This window comes from Symphalangus syndactylus, chromosome 7 (genome assembly GCF_028878055.3).
Source record: "Symphalangus syndactylus isolate Jambi chromosome 7, NHGRI_mSymSyn1-v2.1_pri, whole genome shotgun sequence".
Lineage (NCBI taxonomy): Eukaryota > Metazoa > Chordata > Mammalia > Primates > Hylobatidae > Symphalangus > Symphalangus syndactylus.
In genome coordinates, this window is record NC_072429.2 from 142,746,085 (window position 1) to 142,767,297 (window position 21,213).

General features: G+C 66.2%; 1 protein-coding gene across 14 annotated transcripts in view; it reads right to left on the bottom strand.

Annotated features, from left to right (window-relative positions):
* PLEC (plectin) overlaps positions 1–21,213 on the bottom strand; it is a 61,912-nt gene that overhangs the window by 11,270 nt on the left and 29,429 nt on the right. For 4 of the 14 annotated variants that reach the window (XM_063643005.1, XM_063643008.1, XM_055287593.2 and 1 more), the window contains 29 exons: positions 11,884–11,945; positions 11,405–11,494; positions 10,419–10,496; positions 10,235–10,327; positions 9,104–9,270; positions 8,457–8,572; positions 8,270–8,376; positions 8,069–8,188; positions 7,894–7,989; positions 7,576–7,703; positions 7,258–7,351; positions 6,467–6,621; positions 6,063–6,381; positions 5,905–5,982; positions 5,670–5,831; positions 5,400–5,504; positions 5,184–5,279; positions 4,780–4,905; positions 3,773–3,925; positions 3,531–3,685; positions 3,323–3,449; positions 3,033–3,216; positions 2,801–2,958; positions 2,489–2,667; positions 1,468–1,606; positions 1,024–1,380; positions 866–949; positions 594–698; positions 405–503 (listed from right to left, as the gene is read on the bottom strand). In XM_063643005.1, coding sequence (XP_063499075.1) covers positions 405–503; positions 594–698; positions 866–949; positions 1,024–1,380; positions 1,468–1,606; positions 2,489–2,667; positions 2,801–2,958; positions 3,033–3,216; positions 3,323–3,449; positions 3,531–3,685; positions 3,773–3,925; positions 4,780–4,905; positions 5,184–5,279; positions 5,400–5,504; positions 5,670–5,831; positions 5,905–5,982; positions 6,063–6,381; positions 6,467–6,621; positions 7,258–7,351; positions 7,576–7,703; positions 7,894–7,989; positions 8,069–8,188; positions 8,270–8,376; positions 8,457–8,572; positions 9,104–9,270; positions 10,235–10,327; positions 10,419–10,496; positions 11,405–11,494; positions 11,884–11,945 — 3,932 coding nt within the window. Of the gene's footprint in view, positions 1–404; positions 504–593; positions 699–865; positions 950–1,023; positions 1,381–1,467; positions 1,607–2,488; positions 2,668–2,800; positions 2,959–3,032; positions 3,217–3,322; positions 3,450–3,530; positions 3,686–3,772; positions 3,926–4,779; positions 4,906–5,183; positions 5,280–5,399; positions 5,505–5,669; positions 5,832–5,904; positions 5,983–6,062; positions 6,382–6,466; positions 6,622–7,257; positions 7,352–7,575; positions 7,704–7,893; positions 7,990–8,068; positions 8,189–8,269; positions 8,377–8,456; positions 8,573–9,103; positions 9,271–10,234; positions 10,328–10,418; positions 10,497–11,002; positions 11,039–11,404; positions 11,495–11,655; positions 11,671–11,883; positions 11,946–12,598; positions 12,873–15,688; positions 16,406–17,067; positions 17,333–17,946; positions 17,978–21,213 lie in introns of those variants that run through there. The other 10 variants (XM_063643004.1, XM_055287589.2, XM_063643002.1 and 7 more) reach the window with 10 other exon arrangements.

Here is a 21,213-nt window from a genome sequence, read left to right on the forward strand (position 1 = left end):
GTAGGGAGAAGCCAACAGATGGATGCCTTGGAAGACCCCTCCCTAGCCCCACAACCCAGCACCCCCGACTTCTGGCAGCAAAGGGTTGAGCGGAGAGGCCAACGCAGAACGCCAAGGAAGAGCCCACAGGACGGCCGCTAGGCTGCAGGGGGGACGCTCACGAGGGAGGAAAGGCGGCACCAGCCACTGTGGGGGAACAGTGTAGCCACACCAGGCCAGGGGGCAGGCCACAGGTGGGACAGCCTGGGGCAGGCTGAGCTGGGGGCAGGGGGTGCTCGCAGCGCCAGTGGGGAGAGTGGGGAGGGCCACGAGAAGTGGCCTCAGGCAGCTCCTCTGGCTGCATGTGGGGCACAGCAGGTGGTGAGATGGACCCCTCTACCCAGCCTCCGCCCAGTGGGCTGTACCTCCTCCTCCTCCATGCGCCGCAGAGTCTCGCTGATGAACTTGATGTACTGGCTCGTGAGTGTGGTCAGCTCGCTGTAGCGCGTACGCAGGTCCACGTACTGTGGAGTACAGCCAGGGTTAGCCCTGTGAGAGCTGCAACTCAAGAGGCCTGCCAGCCCCTCGCCCAGTTAAGCTCAGCCCCACCCTACCTCCTGGATGACACTCTCTGATCCGGACTGGACCTTGGGCTTCTTGGCAGGGGAGGCCACCGGCTCAAGCTGCGCTTTGTACGTGACCAGCTGGAGTTCATAGTCCTGTGGCAATGCACTGTGGTCAGCCACCAACTCGGACCTCTGATGGCCCCTGCCCAGCCCCCAAACCCTCACATGGGCTTTCCCTGGCATGGCCCAGGCTCAGGGAAAGCCCACCGTCCCGGCAACAGTCCCAGACTTGGGGCCTGACGCAGGCGGCCGGGCCTCACCTTGATGGCATTGATGTACTGTTTCGCAAACCTCTGGCACTCCTCAACCTTCTCGCCATGGCGCTCGATCTCCTCCAGCAGGGCCTGGGGGATGGTGCGGTCAGAGCAGCGGCCGCAGGGCATTCCCAGCCACCCCGTCCCCACCGACCCAAGCCCACCTTCTCCTGCCGCAGCTGCTCCCGCACAGCCTGGCTGTCGGCCAGCGGCATGGCCTGGATCTGCTCCTGCCGCTGCCTGGCGTCCTGCAGCCAGGCGCCCAAGGGGTCTGCGCTCTCGCGGTAGTAACGCAGCTGGCGGCCCAGTTGCTCGAGCTCGCGCTGCCGCACGTCGGTCTGGGCCAGCACAGCCTGCCAGCGCTCAAGCAGCTGGGCGACCCGCTCCCGCCAGCGCTCCACCTCCACGTCCCGCTCCCCGTGCCGCTGCTGCAGTCGCTCCCCCACCTCCTGCGCCCCCCGCAGCTCATCCCGCAGGGCATCGAACATGGGCTGCTGTGCCTCGGCCTGGGCCCGCAGCTTCTGTTGGGGACAGGAGGGACATGTGCGGCTTCAGCTGGGCCCGCTGTACCCCCACCCCGCCATGAGGCCCAAGCCTCGAAACGATACCTTCAGAGAGGCCTTGGTGGCCTCGAGCTCTGGGAGGGTGGCCGGCACGGCCTGGGCCTCCTTGAGCTGCTCCTCGTGGGCCCTGAGCACCTCCTCGGCCCCCTGCGTGCTGCGGATCACCAGGCTGATGGTCTTGAGCCTGGCGGGAAAGCAGGGCTCAGGGCCACGACATGGGACTCGAGCAATAGCCCAGGGGGATGGAACCCAAGCCACAGCGACCCAGGGTGCTGCCTGCCAAGCCCAGACCCAACCCTGGGGGGTCAGCTGACCCTGTGATCAGAGGCTTGCTTCAGGGAGAACAGCCTTGGGGAGAAGGAGGTTGGGAGCCTCTGCAACACAAGGACACTCAGGCCCAAGCCTGAAGAGGGGAGAGGGGGTGTGCCAGCCAGGAACGGCAGGCCCCAAGGCCCCGAGACAGGAAGAGCCCACTGGCTGGATGACGGCGGCATCCTGGTGCCCACAGGGCCTGGAAGCGTACTTCTCAGCACTTGCAACCCAAGACTGGGTGAAGGGGACACCAGGGTGGAAATGGCACCCTGTGGCAGCCAGTGGCGGCCCTATCACTGTGTTGGTTTTGTGAAGAGTAGATAGCAGGTGGACATGTGGTTTGCAACACAGGAAGAAACTATGACATAACATATTGGAACTAAATGCCAGAGGCCCTTAGGTCCAGGCCAGGAACAGGACAGACGAGAGGGAAGGATTCCTTACTGTGCCACTGAAAGTGGATCCACAGCCTCCCCACCTCACTCAGCAGCTGCTGCCCAGCTCCACTGTCTCCTCCCCACACCCGAATCTCACCACCAGGAAGTCCCCTGGCTGCCACTGTCGAAGCATATCCAGACCTGAACTCTTCTCACCACCTCTGCGGCCGCCACCCCAGCTGGGCCTCCCGCCTCCTGGCCAGATCTCTGAACAGCCCCCAACTCGTTCCCTCCTGCACCCTCCTGCAAGGCCACAGCCCTCACCCCGGCACCCCCCAGCCAACCCCAGCCCCTTGCCTGTGGCCAGGTGCACTCACTTCTCCAGGTAGATGGCAGACAGGCTGCGGACCTGCTCCAGCTTGCCCAGTGTCAGCTCCAGCTCCGAGCGCAGCGTGGGGGCCGCAGGCGATGGCTCTGGCAGGGCCAGGACCTTCTCGGCCTCGGCGGAGAGCCGGGCGACCCCCTTGCCCAGCCCCTCCACCTCTGCCTGTGCCTTCTGCAAAGACAGGGAGTGGGAACGCACTCATCACCAAGCGCAGCACACAGCGCCCCCTGAAGGCCAAAGGAGGGAGGGTGGGAGGAGGGATGGGGAGAGGGATGGGACTGGATGGGGTGGGGACAGCCCCTGCCTGCTGCTCAGCGATGCGCTGGGCACACTCCCGTGCCGGCTCTTTGTCCAGTGGCAGCCGCAGGCGGTGCACGGTGCGCGTCTCACAGGCCTCCAGCTGCAGCCGGATGTCTTTGAGCTCGGAGATGCAGCGCTGGCAGCGAGACTCTTCCTGTGCGCCTGGGGAACACATCTGGGTCACTCCACCGCCCACCTCGCACCAGCCCAACCGCCGCAGCCCTGCCGTGCCCTACCCTGCTCCAGGCTCTGCAGCAGCTGCTGGTAGTGGTGACTGCAGGAGCCGTACTCGCGCTCGGCCATCAGCCGGTCCTCGGGTCCAAAGCCGCCCGCGTCCTGGCTGTCCCGCAGGAAGGCCTGGTAGTGCAGCTCCAGGCTGTGCAGGGCTTGGCGCTGCTCCTCTGGCTTCAGGGTGCGGAACTGGGGGAAGCACGTGGGGCTGAGTGCCGGGCGAGGCGGCTGTGCCCTTAACAACGCCTCTCCCCTCCTCCCACCCAGAGAGCCCCCGGCTGGGGGGCAGGCATACCGTGGCCAGGGACCAGGAGCGGATGAGCTGCACATCACGGCGAAGGCTCTGCCAGGCCAGAAGGCTCTTCATGTCCACGTGCAACTGGTGCCACAGCGTGACCAGTGCCTGGTGCTGGGCCTCCAGCCTGGCAAGTCAGGGCTACAGTCAGCGTCACCAGCGCCCCACCCGCCATCCACCCCCCACCTGCTGAGCCCCCGCCACCCACCTGGTGACAGCCTCCTGGGCCTCCTGGTTGGGCGGGGGCACCAGGAAGCACACGGAGGGCACGGCGGCCTCGCTGCCAGAGCTGCTGAGCACCTTCCAGTGGGACGGCTGTGCAGGGCCCACCAGCTGGCACTCGTCACCCTTGTGCACAGTCACCTGGGACGGGCAGAGCCAGTGAGGACACGTCCACACTGTGCCCTGCCTGGCCACACCCCCCACCGTGGAGCCCAGGCCTGCCCTCACCTCCACCTGCTTATAGTCGCACACGGCCAGCAGGGGCAGGCGGCCCCGCATGGGGTGGGTTGGGTGGCGGGGCTTCAGCTGCACGATGGCCTTGGCCCGCTTGGCCAGGCCTGAGAGGTGCCCCTTGTACTCGTTCAGCTGTTCCTTCTCATCCTGTGGGGGAGGGGCAGCATTCAGACCAGGGCCATGGAGACCCACAGGCCTGCCCCAGGCACCCCCAGACCCTGGGACCAGGCCTGTGGGGCCCTCCTGATGCCCCCGGGGTGGCGGCACTTGGAAGCAGGAGGTGTAGCTGGGACAGGCCCCAGGGGTTGGCCCCAAGCAGATCCATGTGCCCTCGCTCCTTCCCAACCCAGACAGGGCACCCTCCTCTCACCCCAGCTCACCCACCATGTCCTCCGACCTACCCTCTGGTCCCTACAATGCCCTCGCCCCTTGCCCCTACCCTGCGGGCTGCAGAAGGTACTGCTTTCTCCCATCCCACCCCTCTGCAGGGGCCAGGCTGCAGGATGGCACGCACCTGGGAGCTGCCGGCTCTCCCCCAGGCCCAGCCCTGCCAACCTCAGAGGCCATTCCAGCCTCCAGTTCCTCTTCCCTGTCACTCTCCACTGTGCACCCGCCCTCCTGGGTGATCCCACCCCTGCCCCCAAAGCACAAAGCCCAGCTCCACTCTGCCCACTCCAGATCTCAGGCCAAACAGCTAGTGCCCCTTCTATAGTACAAGGGCTGGCGGTGCCCCTTCTATAGCACAAGGGCTGGCGGCAGCTGCTGACTTCAGGCTTCCACTCACTCTGTGCCTGTGGAGATGGGGGCGGCCCGGCTCTGACCGGCTGCCTCTCAGCTCCCCACATCCTGCCTCATTCCCCCCTCGGCTGACCTCTACACCTCCCATGGTGCCTCCCAACCCCTGCTGGCCCCTCCAGTTGCCCCCTAGTCTCCAGAGTACCCATGCAGCCCAGACTCCAAGCCAGCCTCTCCTGACACGCCCTGCACACCCCCTCCCTCACCTGGGCATCCTGCAGCAGGTCCTCCAGCCGGGTGACAGTGGCGGAGCGATCACAGCTATACTTCCTACGCAGTGCCTCCTGCAGCTTCTGCAACTGCCCCTCGGCCTCTCGCACATCTGAGAAGAACTGGGGCAGCGGGAGGGGGTCACGCCGGGCTACCTGGGACCAGAGCTCCAGCCCACAGCTGTCCCAGGGCAGGCCCAAGGGGGGGCACTGAGGAAGGAGTGGCAAAGCCCCCAGGAGGCCTGGGGAGCACCCCTGTCCAAGGCCCCGGTCAGGCTGCAAGCAGCAGCTGGCACCGTCTGCAGATAGGAGGGCTCCTGATTGGAGCTGCTGAGGGGGTCCAGGGGGCTCCTCCAAGGCTGCCGCTGAGCCACGGCAGGGAGGGGAGCTCTGGTTCTCACCTGAAAGTAGGCAGTGTTCTCCTTCAGGTGTGCCTCGATGCAGCAGCACAGTTGTAGCATCCAGCTCCACTGCGTCTGCAGGGCTGCCTGGAAGGACTGCAGGACAGCAGGTCCTCGTCAGGCCCTGCCCTGCCCCGCCCCACCTGGGGACCCAGCATGGCCCCCCTGCAGCCCCGCCCCTACCCAGGGAGCCCCGGGTGGCTCCCTCAGCCCCACCTCCACCGTGGGCCGGGCCGGATGGTCCTCCCGCAGCAGCCGGTCCCCAGCATTCTGGAGCTCCTTGATCTTCTTCTCCTTCAGCTCCAGCTCCCGCATCAGGGCCTGGCACCAGAGCAAAGGGTCTCAGGGACGGCCGGCCACACCCGGCTCTGCCAAGCTCCCAGCAAACTCGACCCAGGGCCCCCACTGGTCTCTGACCATAGGGGACAGCCAGGGCACAGCTGGGGAGGGGGCTGTGGGGTTCAGGGGCGCTGGGCCACCCCTCACCGAGTAGCTCTCCTTCTTGGCGGTCATGTTGGTGTTGCGGTCGCTCCAGTCGAAGCCCACCTCCTCCTCCTCCTTCTCGTTCAGCCACATTAGCTCCTTAGTGGCGGCTGCCACAAAGCTGTGCAAGCTCTCCAGGGACCTGAGGCGGGCCTTGGAGGAGTTCTGTGGGCAGAAGGGTGAGTGTCAGCAGGCCGCAGACTACCCACCTCCCCCAGCTGGCCCTGCCCCCACTCACCAGCAGCTTGGCGTACTGCAGGTCCAGCCGACCCAGGCAGTCACGGTAGGCACCCCGGGTGGCTGGGGAGAGCTGGCCCTGCAACAGATGAGACGGTGAGGTCTGCAGTGGCTGGGCCCGGCCCACCCCCGCGCTGCCCATCGCTCAGTGCCACCCACCTCATCACTCCGTGCCCGCTCGATCTTGGCCCGGAATTCTTCAATGGACTGGTGCAGGCCTCGGTGGCTGCCCAGCTGCGCCTCCACGCTGGGCAGGTCCACACCCCACTCAGCGCCATCCACACGGTGCTGGTTCTCCTCCACCCAGGCCAGCAGGTCCTGCAGGTAGCGCAGAGTGGAGTCCTCCAGCTCGGGGCGCCTCTGCACACTCTGCAGAGTCACCTGGGTCACCTGGGTTGCAGGGGCCGTCACGCCTGCCTTCAGCCGTAGGTTGTACTCGGTGCGGATGGCTACCAGGCGCTCGTGCAGACGGTACACCCTGGGGCAGCAGAGGACTCAGGTAGGTGTTGGCAGGCCTGGGGCTGTGTGTACTTGGGCGTCAGGGAGGGCAGGGTGGGGCCCACCTGCGGTACATCTGCTCGCCCTGCGGGTGCCGTCCATCCTTGAGGGTCTGCACGTCGTTGAACAGCAGCCGGATCATACTATCTGCCTTGTCCAGGTCCCGTTCCACCTCCCCCGCCCGCTGTGGCACTTTGCCTGCGGCCAGCAGCCGGACATCCTGCAAGGTCGCTGTCATGACTCGGAGCACAGCTGATTCCCCTCTGACCTCACAGGGGCCCCGGCCAAGACGGCCACCCTCACCCGCTTCCTCAGCCTCAGTGGGCCACTACCGCCATCCCCGTCCTTCCCTTCCTGCCCACCTCTCACATCTTCCTGCCGGCCTTCTGGGGGATTGGGACCAAGTCCAGAGTAATTCTGCCCAGTCCAAGAACTGAGACCCCCATGACCATGTATGTGGGGTCCTGGGTCTCATCTTCCATCACCCACCCCAGGTAACTCCTCCTGTAATGCTGCGTAGGCCCTGTCCTCCTGGGCAATCAGCAGTGAGTTGGGCCCTCCCCCAACCCCTCCCCTAACAGTAAACCACTGTGGGGGAGGCCTGGCCTGGCAGGGGCAAGGCAGCCACCCTGGGTTCTGCCCCGTGGCCAGAAACCAACTCTGCCCAAAGCAGGCAGTGAGAGTTGGCTGCACACGAGGAGGGAGGAGCTCAGGCCTGGATTCCCCACCAAATGCCCCGCCCCTGCCCCTGCCCCAGGAGCCCAAGGGGACAGCCCCCTCCTGGCTTTCGGGCTGCAGGGCCCGGCAGGCTCCTCCGGCCTCTCTCGAGCCCGCTGCGTGCCCCACACCCCCTCACCGACTGCAGCAGGGCGTCGGCCTGGTTCAGCTGCTCCTCACACAGCCCCGCCTCCATCTGCAGCTTGGTCACAATGCGCTGAAGACACTCCAGCCTGCGGCAGAAGCACAGGGAAGGGGCCGCGTTGGCCGGGTCCAGCACAGCCCTGACCACAGACTGCAGGTCGCCTCCTGCTCTGGCCTCCCTGCCTGTGGCCCAGTGTCCTAAGGCGAGTGGGAGCTCGGGTTCCCCCACCGGGGGCGGGGTGGGGGGGGATTTCCTCCCCAGGCAGTGACTCACCCTCGGGTGGTTCCCCTGCCACCACAGGGCCCCACCCACCTCTCAAACTCGCTGCGGAGCTGCTTCTCCCGCTCCAGGATGGCCACGTGCAGCTTGCCCCACTCTTTCTCCACGTCCAGTGGGTGGTAGCCAGGGGGCACCTTGAGCTGGCCTGCTTGCACCGCTCCCTGTGGACAGGGGCCACACTCAGGCCCTATATGCAGGGGGCAGGGGGTGGGGCGCTGGGCCCTCAGACCCCAGCCCATCAGACCTGGAACAGCCCTGGTCCCAAAGGCAGGGCCAGGTCAGGCTCTGGAAGAGCGTTTCAGGTCTGGGGGCTTCCAGGACACCACCCACCCCTCCAGCGGTCCCACTCACCTCCAGGGACTGGTAGATGCCCTTCGACCGGTTCTTGTCGGCCTCCTTGGCTGGTAGCTCCATCTCCTTAAACTTCAAGAACTGAGACCACAGGATCTGCCAGGGACGAGGGTGTCGGCAACCACACCTGGCCCTCAGGGCAGGCCCAGGACCCCACCCCACACGGTAGGCTCACCTCAATCTCCTCAAAGCTGGAGGGGAACCTGCGTTCCTCAAAGGCGGCGGTGTGGTGTCGCATCCACTGCAGCAGCAGCAGCACCAGCTCCCGGTACTCCTGCCAGCGCAGCTGCAGCTCCTGCGGGCAGGCACAGGCAGCTGTCAGGGGCCGTCGGAGCGTCCGGGCCCAAGCCCCCTGCCCTCCAGGCCCCCCACTCACGTTGGCCCTCACCCCATCCTGCACGTCCGGCACGCGGGGCATGGCGTCATACAGCGACGAGACGTAGGTGATGATGGACTTCTCGTCGGGCTGAGGGACATCCACATCTGCAGGGAAGGGCAGCTCAGCAGTGGCTCTGGGGCAGGCAGCAGGGAAAGGGGCAGGGAGGAAGGCCACGCAGATTTACCCTCGGGGTCCAGGAGCCTCGTCACTCCCAGGTCCCGCTCTGCCACAGAGAAGGCCTGGTCTAGGTTCTCCAGGTTGGTCTGCCGGTACACCTTGTTCATGTCAATGAGCATGGGCCTGGGACAAGCAGGTGGGTGGGTCAGGTGGGTGGGACAAGACCAGTGGCCACACCACACAGGCAGGTGCACAAGCTGGCTCCTCACACATCCCAGCAACCATGGACCCCCCACACTCACCCTGAAAGGTACGCTGCCACACGGGCAGAGCTGAGAGCACCCTGCCACCCCCACACCCAGGAGCCCAGGGGCACAGCACAGAGGACTGCGCAGAGCTGAGGATACCAGGCAGCTGGGGCTCCCTGCAGCCACCCTCCCCACCAGGCCCCTCCAGAGGCGTCCACAGAGGGCACATGCACCTGGCTGTGAGGACCAGCAGCCCGCAGGCCCTCCAGTCTTGAGAAAGTGGTGGTGCTTCTGAAGGGCACCAGGGTGGGGCTGGGCCCTGAACTCCACCACCCCGAGGCGGCCAGCTGGCACTCATCCCTGTTCCTCCTGCCCTCCTCCCTGCCCTGACGTGTCTGAAGTTGCCTAGCGGAGGCACTGTGGGGGTGCCCCCAGCCCCCAGCCCCCTGCCCCCGGGGCCATGTACTTGTGCCGGTGGATGATGGCATTGAAGAGGCGGCCGTCTCTCCAGCTGGAGGTGAAGTTGTCGCATCGCAGGCCCTGGTACCCCTCCACCATGCGCTGTGACCACAGCAGCAGCTTCTCCTTGGCCGTCATATCCTCCGACTGCCCGCTCACCTGGATGTCTGAGATCTGCCCACAGCGGAGAGGAGGCCACAGCTTAGCCACGGCTGCCAGGCCTGCTCTGTGCCCACAGCCACATGCACAGGGGCAGGGGTAGCTCAGCACCCAGGGGGAGTGCGTGGGGCCACCAAGCCAGCCAGGGCAGCACCGGGCTCCAAGGCCCTTCCCTGTTGGGAAACTGCTGGGACTGGCCATGCCTTGGGGCCACAAGTCCAGCCACTTCAGCCAGCGGCAGCTGCCACCACGTAGCTCAGAACCCCCAACCCTCACTGCCACCACACAGCAGGTGCCCACTCCCCTAGCTGGGGAGGGCTAGGCTGCACCCTGCACCTCCCGGAGCTGGGATGGAGCAGAGTGGAAGGGCAGTGGGCATAAGAGGAGCCCATAAGTGTACCCCTAAACCTGGCCCAGAACCCGCAGGCCTGGAAAAGGCTGGGGGTCAAGCTCCATCGCTGGTTGCAGGCTGGCAGGTGGGGCCTCTGGCAGCCTGGCTTTGCACTCAGTGGCATGCTCAGGCCAGGTTCTGCCCACCCACCCCTAGCTGCCTGTCGTCCTGCCAGCCTGTGTGACTCAGCTGCCGTGCCAGCACCAGGCTCTGCCTGCTCAGCTCTCAGATTTGTGGTTTCCTGTGCAGCCAGGACAAGCAGTGGGTGAGTCAGCCTGTGCTGCTGCAGAAGCCTCCCCAGGGCAGGCACCGGGGCCCGAGTTCCTCCACAGGGAGGCTCCAGGCCCTGCCCAGCCAGGGCGAGAGGGCATGGATAGGTGGCCTCAGAGAGAGGCCTGTACCCTCAGGCCACAGATCCAGTCCAGGGTTGCGGCTGACAGGAAGGCACCCAGATGCCACCATACCTACGGTGCCAGTCACCTCCCAGGCCACGCCCCAGCCAGAAAGCAGATCAGCCTGCCAGCCAAGGAGCCCAGGCTAGCCCGGAAACCCCTGCAGGGGGTGGGGGTCCTGGGGCAGCCGTTCTACCTGGAAGTGCAGAATGATTGTCCAGATGAGGCCAAGGGTCAGCTTGGGGTTGCCGTCGGCAATGTCATCATTCCTGATGTTCACCAGCTTCACCTGTGAGCGAGGCGCTCAGTCACGGCCCACAGGGCAGGGCTGGCTTGGTGAGGGGTCTGGGTGGGGCCCAGGGCCAGGTAGGCAGCCTTACCTGGCGGTGCCGGAGGTAGTCCAGGGCAATCTGGACATTCTGCAGCTTGTGGAAACGCATCCTCCCCTTCTCCCGGGGCTGTGGGGAGGCACAGTCAGCACCCACAGTGCAGCTGCAGCTCCCGGGCCCCACCCTCAGCATGCCCCAAAGCGCCACAGCAACCGAGCCAAGGGATTTCCCCCGGGGGCAGCAGCCCCTCATCCCAGGTTCACCCTCCCCCGCAGGGAAAGGGAGGCCACCGGCCCAGGGGCCAGGCCAGGCCCATCAGGGCTTGGGAAGTCCAGCGATCCAGGCTGAGGGAAGGAAGGAAGGGGTGGGAGGAGACAATAGCCAGGAAGCCTCGTGTGGAGGGCAGTGGCACTAAAGGGGGGGTCCTCCTGCCTGGCAGCGGCAGCCACAGCAGCCACCGGTGGGTCCCAGGCCAGCTCTGGGCAGCACGGTGGACAGGCAGCTTGACACCCAACCACCTACCCGCCCAAGAGCCAGGCAGGGGTTGGCCGATGGGCCACCAGCCCCCAGAAAGCTGGGCTCCACGGTCTTGGGGAGCTCCCGTGCCGCTGCAGCCGGCAGGCACAGCCACTCACCAGGCGTGAGCTCCTGCTTACGTCCCGCTCCCTCGGCTGCCCAGCCAGAGCAGAGCAAAGGGTAAAGGGCAGAGGTCAAGGTTCAGAGTCCAAGCAGCAGAGAAACCAAAGCAAAGCGGAGCATGAGGTTACTGTGTCCCGACGCGGAGGGCAGCAAGGCCCAGAGCAGCCGAGGTCCGAGGGTTGCGGCCACTCCCAGGCCAGGCCCTCGGCTGTGATGCCCAGCAGCCTGGGCGGGAGGTGCTGCCAGGGACGAGGCCAGGCTGCCCCCAGGGAGAAGGCAGGAGGGGTTGAGCTGGATTCCGAGTAGAGTGGGCGGCCGGAGAGGCCCCAAGGAGGGAAGGCAGGCAGAGGTCTCCAGGTGGGGCAGGCAGGGCCCGGAGGGGGCAGGGGCACACGTACCAGGCTGTCCCCCGAGAGGACCTCCAGCAGGGAGATGAGGTTGTGGCCATCGCGGAGGTCTTCATACAGGTCACTGATGTGCCTCTGGGCCTGTGGGGACAGCAGCGGCTGAGGTGGCCAGTCCCCCAGAGCCACCAATAGGCCCTGGGAGGCTGACCCACAGCGTGGGTGCTGGTCCCAGAGGGAAGGAGGCAGGGGCTGAGTCTCCCACGAGCCCACGGAACACACCCCTGCCCCTCGGAGGCACCTACCTCTGCCCTCCAGTGCTGCAAGGAGAGACCAGGAAAGACCAGAAGGAAGAGGAGGAAGAGAGAGGCAGGAGCAGGCGTAGGGAAGAAAGAGGACAGAAAATAACAGGTTTCAGAGATGAAAGGTGAGTGCACAGGCAGCATGGGGACAGCCTTGGGCGGTAGGGGCCACCCTCCCTCAGCGCCTCCCATAGCCTCGGCCCGTGACCCGCACCAGCATGCGACACCAACCTTGATGAGGTGCTTGTTGACCCACTTGGTGAAGGTTTTCTTCTGCACACGATCCCGCTCATCTGGGGGAGACAAGACCAGCTTACCTGGGGCCTGGGAGAAGCCCCGGGGACCCTCAGGTGACCACCGTGCAGACACAGCAGCCTGGCTGGCCAGGTCCCGCCTGGGGAGCCCCAAAGCCTCCCTCAGATTACACACTGAGACCCAGATGCCCTCACCAGCAGCCCAGCCAGGACAGCAGAGACCCAGGTGCCAGGGGCCCAGGTGCCACCAGGTGCAGCCACCCCCTGACTCTTCCCCCAGGAAATGGGAGGGTCCTGGGCCACACCCTGAGCCCAGCACACACAAGTCCCGTCCTGCGCTCCCCCTGCCTCTACAGACTGAGACCCAAGCAGGGGTGTGGCAGAGCCACGGCCCGGGCCCACTGGGGTGTTGGAAGGGAAGCCGTGTGTGCTGCTGACAGGGCAGCGAACCTTCCCCAGAGCGCAGAGTTCCCCGCCCTTCCAGGCCCGACACCTGACGCTCGGAGGCCCCTGTCAGCCTTGCGGGCGCCTGTTGGCCCACTCCGTGTTGGGTGGGGATGGCTGGCCCCCGACCCCCATCTCCAAGACCAGCCCCCCCATGTGGTGCCAAGGCTTCCTGCCACAGGAAGTGGGCCTTCCTCCCGCAGAGGCCCGCCCTGCCTGGCAAGGGTGCCCGAGGGGAGCCCTGCTACCTTTCTTGCCCTCAGAGGCCCTGAGCACAGCCAGGTACAGGTTGTCCTCCGAGCTGGTTCTCTTTCGGCCCAGGCCCTCGGGCTGTGGCACACAGAGCTGGTGCTGAGACATGCTGCCCCCACACCTTTGTCGCCCAGACCCTCAGCCTCAGGCACAGTGCTCTGGACAGCCCCGTGTGGCACACAGGCAGCTGAAGGCTGGCGGCTCCACGAGACGATCACTCAGCACAGGCTCAGCTCAGAGCCCCAGTCAGTGTGGCCGCTCCCTGCCTGCTGTACACCCTGGCGAGGCTGGCCCGCCCCCGAGGCCCCACCCTGCCCAGGCCGCCGCCAGGGAGGGGAGTGTCCCGGCGGGAAGGAGCAAGGAGCCCCCTCCCCCACAGACACGCCCTCGGCCCGCCAGAAACAGGAAACCGGGGTTTCCTCACCCATCCTGCCCACTACAGCCCCCTAGGGGGACCTGGGGACACAGGGGGAGCTGGCACTTCACTGCACACCAAATGGTGCCAGGACCACAAAGGAACACAGGCCACCCCACAGCCACCCAGAAAGACCCCCCAACAGACTGAAGGGCTCCCTTGACGGGAGGGGCTCTGAGGCCACGCCTCTCTTTGGAGCTCCCTCCAGGTCCAGGCCAGGCCCTGCTTCAGCCTCTGCCCACCCACCCTGCCAGGGTGGACTCAAGAAGCCACTGATACCTGGCTAGGGGAGGGGGCCTGCTGCCCGTCAGCTCTTGCAGCCCCCCAATCACACCTCCTCACAGACCTGCATGAAGCGGGAAGCACACCCTGCCCCATGGTGCCTGCCCTGCCCCAGGGCAGGCCAGGCTCCTGCTCCGGGGCCAGTGGGGTCCCACCCCAGGCCTGGCCCCTCCCAAGCTGCCCGCCTGGCACGTCCTGGAGCAGCGCCCACCTGCGGAGCCCACCCTGGCCCAGGCAGACACCTCAGGTCGGAGACGCGTAGCTGAGGGCTGACTCATGGAGGCCGGGCCTCTTAGGGGGATGGAGCATCGGGAAGCCCCAGGAGGGGCCTCGCCAGTGAGTCAGGGATGGGGAGGGGGCCCAAACCTGTGACTCACAGAGGGGAAGCCACACCTGAGGCAGGACCTGGGCGACCCCAGGGGTGGGGGGTGCTGTATGCAGCTGGGTGGGGCTCAAGGGAAGCAGTCTCATGCTGTAAAGGGCAAAGGGCAAAGAGCCTGTGCTGGTTGGGGCCTCTGGCTCCCTGGGGTCCGGGGCGGAGCTGCCTCTGGCCAGCTTCTGGGCCTGCCCAGCCCACCCGACCACCATAGGAAAGAATGCGCTGCCCCAACCACAAGAATGTTCCAGCCGCACATCAGGCAGATTCGGTCCAGCTGGGAGCTGCACTCAGCCTCGGTTCTGGGAAGAGCTCACCCCACCCCATTCCTACTGCCCCTGAGGGCGTGAGGGGGCGCCAGAACCCTCACAATGGGGGGTGCCCAAACCCCTCAGAGGTGGGGAAGCCCCCACTCCACGCCAAGGGGCACAGCCAGCCCCTAGGGCTCTGCCACGCCTTACACACCGCCCCACAAAGACACCCCTGGGTCTCCATGCATGGACTCTGAGCCTAGCACGAGATTCAGGGTGACCCTCTTGCTCTGCCTGTCCGGCCCAGCAGCCCCCAGAACCTCAGGGGTCACCAGAAGCCCCCCAGTCAAAATCTGACCCTGCACTGGTCAGCACCTCCAGTCTTGTGCCCAAGGGCACCCCGCACCCCACACCTCTGCCGCCCCTCCCTGGGTCCAAAGCCTCTGGAAACGTTGTCTGCCTCTTCAGAAGCCCTGGGCCGGGCAGCTCTTCTGAGGCCAAGCCCCGTGCCTGCTGGGTGTGGGCTCTGCGGGCCCGGCCATGACCAGGTGGCTCCTGCCTGCGGGAACGGGGCTGCCACTCTGCTGAGGCACACGGTGTGAGATCCCGGAACAGCCAGGGAGGTGGGCACAGGGAGTCCAGGACAGCTGGAAACTGGGAGCCGGGGCCAAGGTCCAGGACCCACGTGGGTCCCACCCCAGCCAGGCCCGTTCCAGCCTTCTCCCTGCCACTAACAGGCCTCCAAAGATGCCGCCCTGGGCCGGGCCAGGGTCAGGAATGGGGCAGGGGCTCAGGGAAGGGAAGGGGCACCGTGGCGACTCCAGACACGGACTCGGGCAAGGCTGGGGCCAGGTGAGGAGAAGGGCTGGGGCGGGGCAGGGCTGAGACCGGGTGAGGAGAAGGGCTGGGGCGGGGCAGGGCTGAGACCGGGTGGGCTGGGGCTCAGTCAGGGGCCTCCACCTCCCAAGCCTGGCTCGAGCTCTCCTTCCCCATTTCCTGCCTCTGGGTGCCTCTTTGCTCTGAGCTCTTCCCTCCTCATCACCTTCCCTCCCTCCCAGCCTAGCCCTGCTGCGCCCCATCCCTCCTATTCTGACCCTAAAATCAACAGACACCCCCGCCCCACCCAGCCAGGCTACACCCACCCTCTACAGCTACAGCTCAGCTGGCTCCCCCACCTGGGTCGTACCCAGAACACCCCCAGCTCAGGTGCCTCTGCACACCTGCCTGACATCTGTGCTGTCCTGGGCAGCTGACCGTAGGCCGCCAGCCCAGGGTCCCTCACGACAGGCACTGCCGTGGCCCTCTGAGGAGTATCGCCCCCGTTTTATAGGTGTGGACCCTATGGCTGAAGTCCCGCAGCTAGTGGAGGCGGTCCTAGGACGGAAACCCCGAGACTGGGAAGGGAATCCCACTGGCCCAGGACTGCAGCAAGTCCACAGAAGGCCTGGAGCCCCGCCTTCAGCACCTCCTCCCTCCTCCGTGTCCTGGAAACCCAGGCCAAAGCCTAGGCTGACGTGGAGCAGCTGGGGGTGGGCCAGCCCCGCCCCCTCCAGCCCCTTCTCTAGAGACAAACAAATGGGGATAGGGGAACATCACCCCGCCTTCCTCCCCAGGTGTTTCCGGAGCTCGGGGGCAAGGCTGCACCAGGCCAAGGCACCACCCCCATCCCAGCCCGGGCGGCGATTCCCAGCAGAGACCCAGCCCCACTAGGTGAGAGCGACAGTGGCCCCTTCTGTACCACCGGCCGCGCCACCGCACCCACCTACGCAGCACAGCTGCCGGTAGAGGTAGCCCCTGCGGGCCCGCTCGCAGCCCCCGTCCAGCCAGCACGGCCGCTCCAGCAAGACCTCCCTCGGCGAGGCAAAGGCGCCCCCCGCCCCCGACATGCCAGCCACGGCCTGAGCCCTGGTTCGGCCCACGGACAGTGCGGGGAGTTGGACCGCGGCTGCGCCTCCGCTTCCAGCCCACGCTGCGAGGCCGCCGGCTTCGCTCTCCACCTCTTCCACCTCCCCGCCACAATCCGCCCACTGCGGGTGCGAGGCCCAGAGCCGAAGAACCTGCCCCTGGCGCGCAGCCCCGCCCAGCACAGCCAGGAAGCCGCGCCCCAACCCACGGGCCGGGCTGGGAGGCTGCCCTGGGACTGAAGCGGCATGGGAGGGGCCTCCCAGCAGGAGGTGCGGTGGGGACTGCAGGGCCCAGGGAGGAAGGCTGGCATGGGGCCAGGTGGTGGGCAGACAACGCTGGAGGCAGAACCCAGGAGCTGAGCCATGCCTGGCACCACCAGGGAGTAGAGGCATCCTGTAAGCCAGGACCATGGCCGAAGGGGGCAATTGTGGGCTGAGGTGGGGAGACAGGGACAGTGTCTGGTCCCCAGCCAAATACATGGATGGGGAAGAAGCCCTCAGCCCAAGTCCCATCCTGGTGGCTGAGTCCCCGGCAGCTCCGGGCGTCCCCAGCACCACGCCTAGAAGCCCCATCTTGACTCATCTCAAGTCCGGGGATCCAGCAGAGGAGCTGAGCCAAGCAGCGCCCTCACTGCAGGAGAGGTCCGGCCGGCCAGGTCCCCGAAAGGCAGTCCCTCTGGCCAGAAGCCCATGCTTGAAGCTGCCCAATCCTCAGGGCCCCGCCCCATCCTGCGCTGGGCACGGTTGCCACCTGGGACCACAGCCCAGGAGCTGGTGACTTTGAGCAGGGAGGGCAGGGCACAGCCTGGCTGCCCCCGCCCCCTGTGCGGCCTGAGGGCATGAAGGCACCTGCCTCACCTGCGTGTGGCTCCACCCCCTGCTCTGTGGGCAGGGAGCCGCCTCCACCTCAGTGCTGGCCGGACAGGCACCTGCCCCACTTGTCCCTGCCACAGGCCTCCCTTCATGAGGGGGACGCTCCTGCCCTGCCGGCCTCCGCTTCCACCCACCTGCCCAGCACAGGCTGCAGGCTGAGGGCCACTGCAGAACCCGCCCCGCCCTGGGACTGCAGCAGGGTCAGGGTCTACACTGCAGGGTGGGGCGGGGTGGGGGGGCAACACTGCTTTCACTGACATTCAGCTTGGAAACAGGAAGGGGAGGGCGCAGGGAATGAAGGGGCGGGAGGCAGGCGGCCCCTCTGCCCCGCCCCGAGTCCCTGGCAGCCACCAGCAGGGCTTACCTTGCTCGTCCTGCGCCCACCGACGTCCCCTGCGCCAGTGCCACACAGCGGCCAGGGTGACAACGTGGCCCACAACCACCAGGGAGGGAAACAGGCTGCCCGAGGGCTCCATTGCCACCACGCAGAGCCGCCAGGGCTGCCCTTCCTGTGCTGGGAACCGGCTGCTCCAGGCTAGACAGCCCCCTCCCTGCGTGCAGGGCGAGCGAGGGGGAGCGCCGCGACCGGAGCCTGCCCTGCCCGCAGGACCGCCCCATACGCGGCGGCAGCCCCACAACAGCTCCCGCCCGCCTCCTCTCCTCTTCCCTCCGCCGGTCCGGCCCTCGGCGCCTCCCCACCCTCGCTCCCCACCCGGCCGGCTCAGCTGTCCCTGCGCAGAGCTACTGACGCTCAAGGTTAGCTGGCCTTAACCCCTGCGTCCCCGCGGCCACACCCGCCGGGAGGAGGGGCCAGCCGCACACATGGCCAAGCCGCAGCCCCCCAGCACTGCCCGCGGCCTCGGCACACACCCTCTCTCCCTCCCAGCCTCCCCCTGCTGTCCCCACCAGAAGAGGGGCCGGAGCAGCCCACTCTGCCTCCAAGGCTGCCCTCTGGGGACAGCTGGCAGGCATGGAGGGATGCCAGAGCCCCCACCCCAAGCCTGCAGCTGATCCCACGGCACTCCTTCACCTTCACCCTCCTCACCAGCCCCAACGCCCCCCAAGTGAGACTGCAGACCACGGCTGAGGGAGTCTGGGTGAGGGCACATGAGGCAGGCTGCGTGCAGGGCGAGAGAGAGACAGAGCCCCTGGCCTCCAGCCTCAGCCCCAGCCCCAGCCCTTTGGCCCCTGTCCCCAGCAAGGGGCCAGGATTTCACAAGGCTTTCAAGGGCTGCCCACCTACCGGGCACGATCTTCATCGGGGACGGTGGCAGGAGCCCACGGGGCAGACGGAGCGGGCCAGGGGTGTGGGAGGTCACAGGCCCCTCGGAGGAGGCACAAGCCACTGGCGGCAGCGTCAGGTGGGAGGAGGGCACGGCCGTGCCGCTGTCAGCAGCAGCTTGTGGGGGAGGGGAGCAGTGGGCAGGGGCCCAGGGGATATAAATATCCGAGCAGGACGCAAGGGGACCGTCACCACCCAGACTTAGAACATGACGCGTGGCGCGAGGGCACCCAGGCCCCGCTGCAGTCAGGTCTGGCTGGGTGGTGCCATCCGACACCTTGGTCCCCCAGCTCCCACAGGGGGTTCTAATATAATAGAGCAGGGCGCGGGGGGGCACGGGCTCAAGTCCCTGCAGGAGGGGGTGCAGTCTCCACCCACCTGCCCTGCCCACCCAGGGGGTGCTCTTGGAAAGGCCACAAGGGCCAAGAGAAGAGGCTGCCCATTCTCCCAGAGGGCCCTGCGCAGGTCACTCAACATAGCACCTGGCCCCACCGGTGGCCGGGACAGCTGCCCCAAGGTCACACACGGGCCAGAGACCCAGGCAGCCCGAAATCAGGGCTCAGGCCACCCAGGCAAGCGCCTGCCCCACAGCACAGCCTCTCCTGGGGTCCCAGGGATCTGGGATGGAGACGCCTCTCCTGGGCCATGGCAGGAGACTGGCCTGGCTCCACCCAGGAGCCCCGAAGCCCTGCTCTGTGCAAGGCCTGGGTCAGAGGGCCTGGCCACAGGCAGGCCCATAGCATATCCTATGCAGATCAGATCCCAGTGCAGTTGGGGAAACAGGACGTGGGGCACGCACAGTCCTGCTCCTCTCCCTGGGACCCCCATCTGCTGGGCGCACCCCTCAGGCCCAGCAGAATGCACGTTGATGGTCTACCCCATTCCACAGCGTCGCTCCTGGCAGCACATGGAACTCTCAGCAAACCCCATGAAGTCCTATACCATGAATGCATCATACAGACCAGGAGCCTGAGGCGCCGCCCGCCGTCCCACACGCTGCCATCTGAGCCCAGGTGGCCTCCAGTGTAGTCACCTCAGCCCATAACAAGGCACAGTGAACCAGCCTGGCCCTGGGCCACTGGGCAGGCCACACTGGTCCATGCTGGGAAGCCCAGGGACAACAAGAGGGCCGGGCCCACCCCAGCTTCCTGCTCTCCAGCCCCACACCTCAAAAACGTGCGGCTGAGGGAAATGCCTGCAGTGGCCCACTCTGAGCCGCCAGGGGTTGGGCGGGCCCAGGCAGCCCTGAGGGTCAGGGATACCCGCTGCCCCAAAGGCATGCCAGAGAGGGCTCAACTCCCAGCTGAGCCCAGGACGGCATCTGGCCAGCAGTGGGCAGGGGCTGGCAGGCCGGACGTTTCAGCCCACTCCCTGCCACAGGCTGGGGAAGCCTCAGAGGAGCCTGACTCAATGGCCTGGGTGAGAACCAGCTCCTGGTGGGAGGAGTGCCCCAGGCTGGCAGCGGGCAGTTCTTCTACCACCCCACGGAGGCCCGGACAGGCCTGTGCTTCCCGGACACACATCACACACACCCCTGGGGCAGCTCCGAGAGGGGGCCGTGCCTATCCCTGCATCCCAGATTCTGGCGTCTGATGGCACAGAACTGTGGGCAACGGGAAGAGACAGGTCTGCCAGGGGCGGCCCCGGCCCCCTCGTGGCCCTGCACAGCCGGAGGCCTTGGTTCCTGGCTCCCCCTCCTCTGCCTCCTACAGCCCCCAGCTCTGCCGGCCCTACCTTGGCCCAGCTGAATCAGCTCCTCCATGCTGTACCTGTCCATGGTTGCCGCACAGGCCAGGCTGCTCCCAGAGCCGGCAGGGAGGAAGGCGAGGCAGGAAGGAGGGAAGGGGTGGGAGGCAGAGGGAGGGCCCACTCGTGCCCTGGTAGCAGCGGCTCCTCCTCGCAGCCACCCCTTAGTCAGTAAGCAGAGCTGAAGCCCAGCCGACTGACGGGTCAGACCAGCCCAGCAGACCTGCCTGGGGGTGCAGGGGACTGGCCTGCCTGCAATCCCAGAGAGCCCTCCGGCCCCAGCCCATGGGTCTTCCCTACTGTTCCTGCCCCGCCCAGCAGACCCCCCCACCCAGTGGACCCCACCCTATAGCCTCCCCTTCCCGCTGCAGGCCCCAGCAGCCCAGCCCTGCCCTCCCACCCTCCCACCCACATTCCAGGCATCCATGTGCCCAGCGGTATTTCATGAGCCAGGAAGGAGCAGAGCCCCAAACTGCCCACCCCACCCCACTCCTTGAAACTCACGTTCCTCAGCCCCAAAGGTGGTCTCTTCCTCCACCTGAGTCCTCCCCAACCAGCACAGCCCCAGGCATCATGTCCAGGGGCGATGGTGACACCTGCCTCCCCTCTCCATACCTCTCCACCTAGGTGCTTGCCGATCAGTGAAGTGCAAATCTTATCCCACCGTAACCCCTTAGAAGCCTGCCGGTGATCTACAGAAATCCTGCAAACGGGCGACTCGGCCAAGCCAGTGATCCCTGTGGAGAGCTGGCCGAGCCACAGTCCACCTCCACCCAGGGCACCCTGTGGCGGGGAAGAAGGGCAAGGCAGCCAGGCCACCTCCAGGTGCCCTCCTTGACGCAGGGCCACAGAGGGTCAAGGGGGGAGGTCGAGGCACAGGCGTGTCCTCCGTGTAGAAGGGAAGTGGTGGCGGCTACCCAGCCCCTGCCCTTTGCTGTGGGAAGCAGCTCTAGGTGCTGTGCATGGACAGTGCTCACCGTGGTGGTGGCTACCTGGCCCCTGCCCGTTGCTGGTGCATGGACAGCGCTCAGCTGGCGTCTCCTCCACACAATCCTCAGTTCCTTCAGAATTTTGAGCCAGGTAAAGCATCGCTATTTGCAGTGTAAATAAGGGCTGAGCGGTAGCTATAATCCCAGCACTTTGGGAGGCTGAGGCAGGCGGATCACCTGAGGTCAGGAGTTCAAGACCAGCCTGACCAACATGGCAAAACCCCGTCTCTACTAAAAAAACAAAACAAAAATTAGCCAGGCGTGGTGGCTCACACCTGTAATCCCAGCTACTCAGGAGGCTCAGACAGGAGAATCGCTTCAACCCGGGAGGCAGAGGTTGCAGTGAGCCAAGATTGCGCTACTGCACTCCAGCCTGGGCAACAGAGTGAGACTCTATCTCAAAACAACAAATAAAACAAAATAAAAATGAAACGTAAATGAAACTCACATATAAAAACACACTCCTACAGCTTCCCACCACACCAAGCAGCCG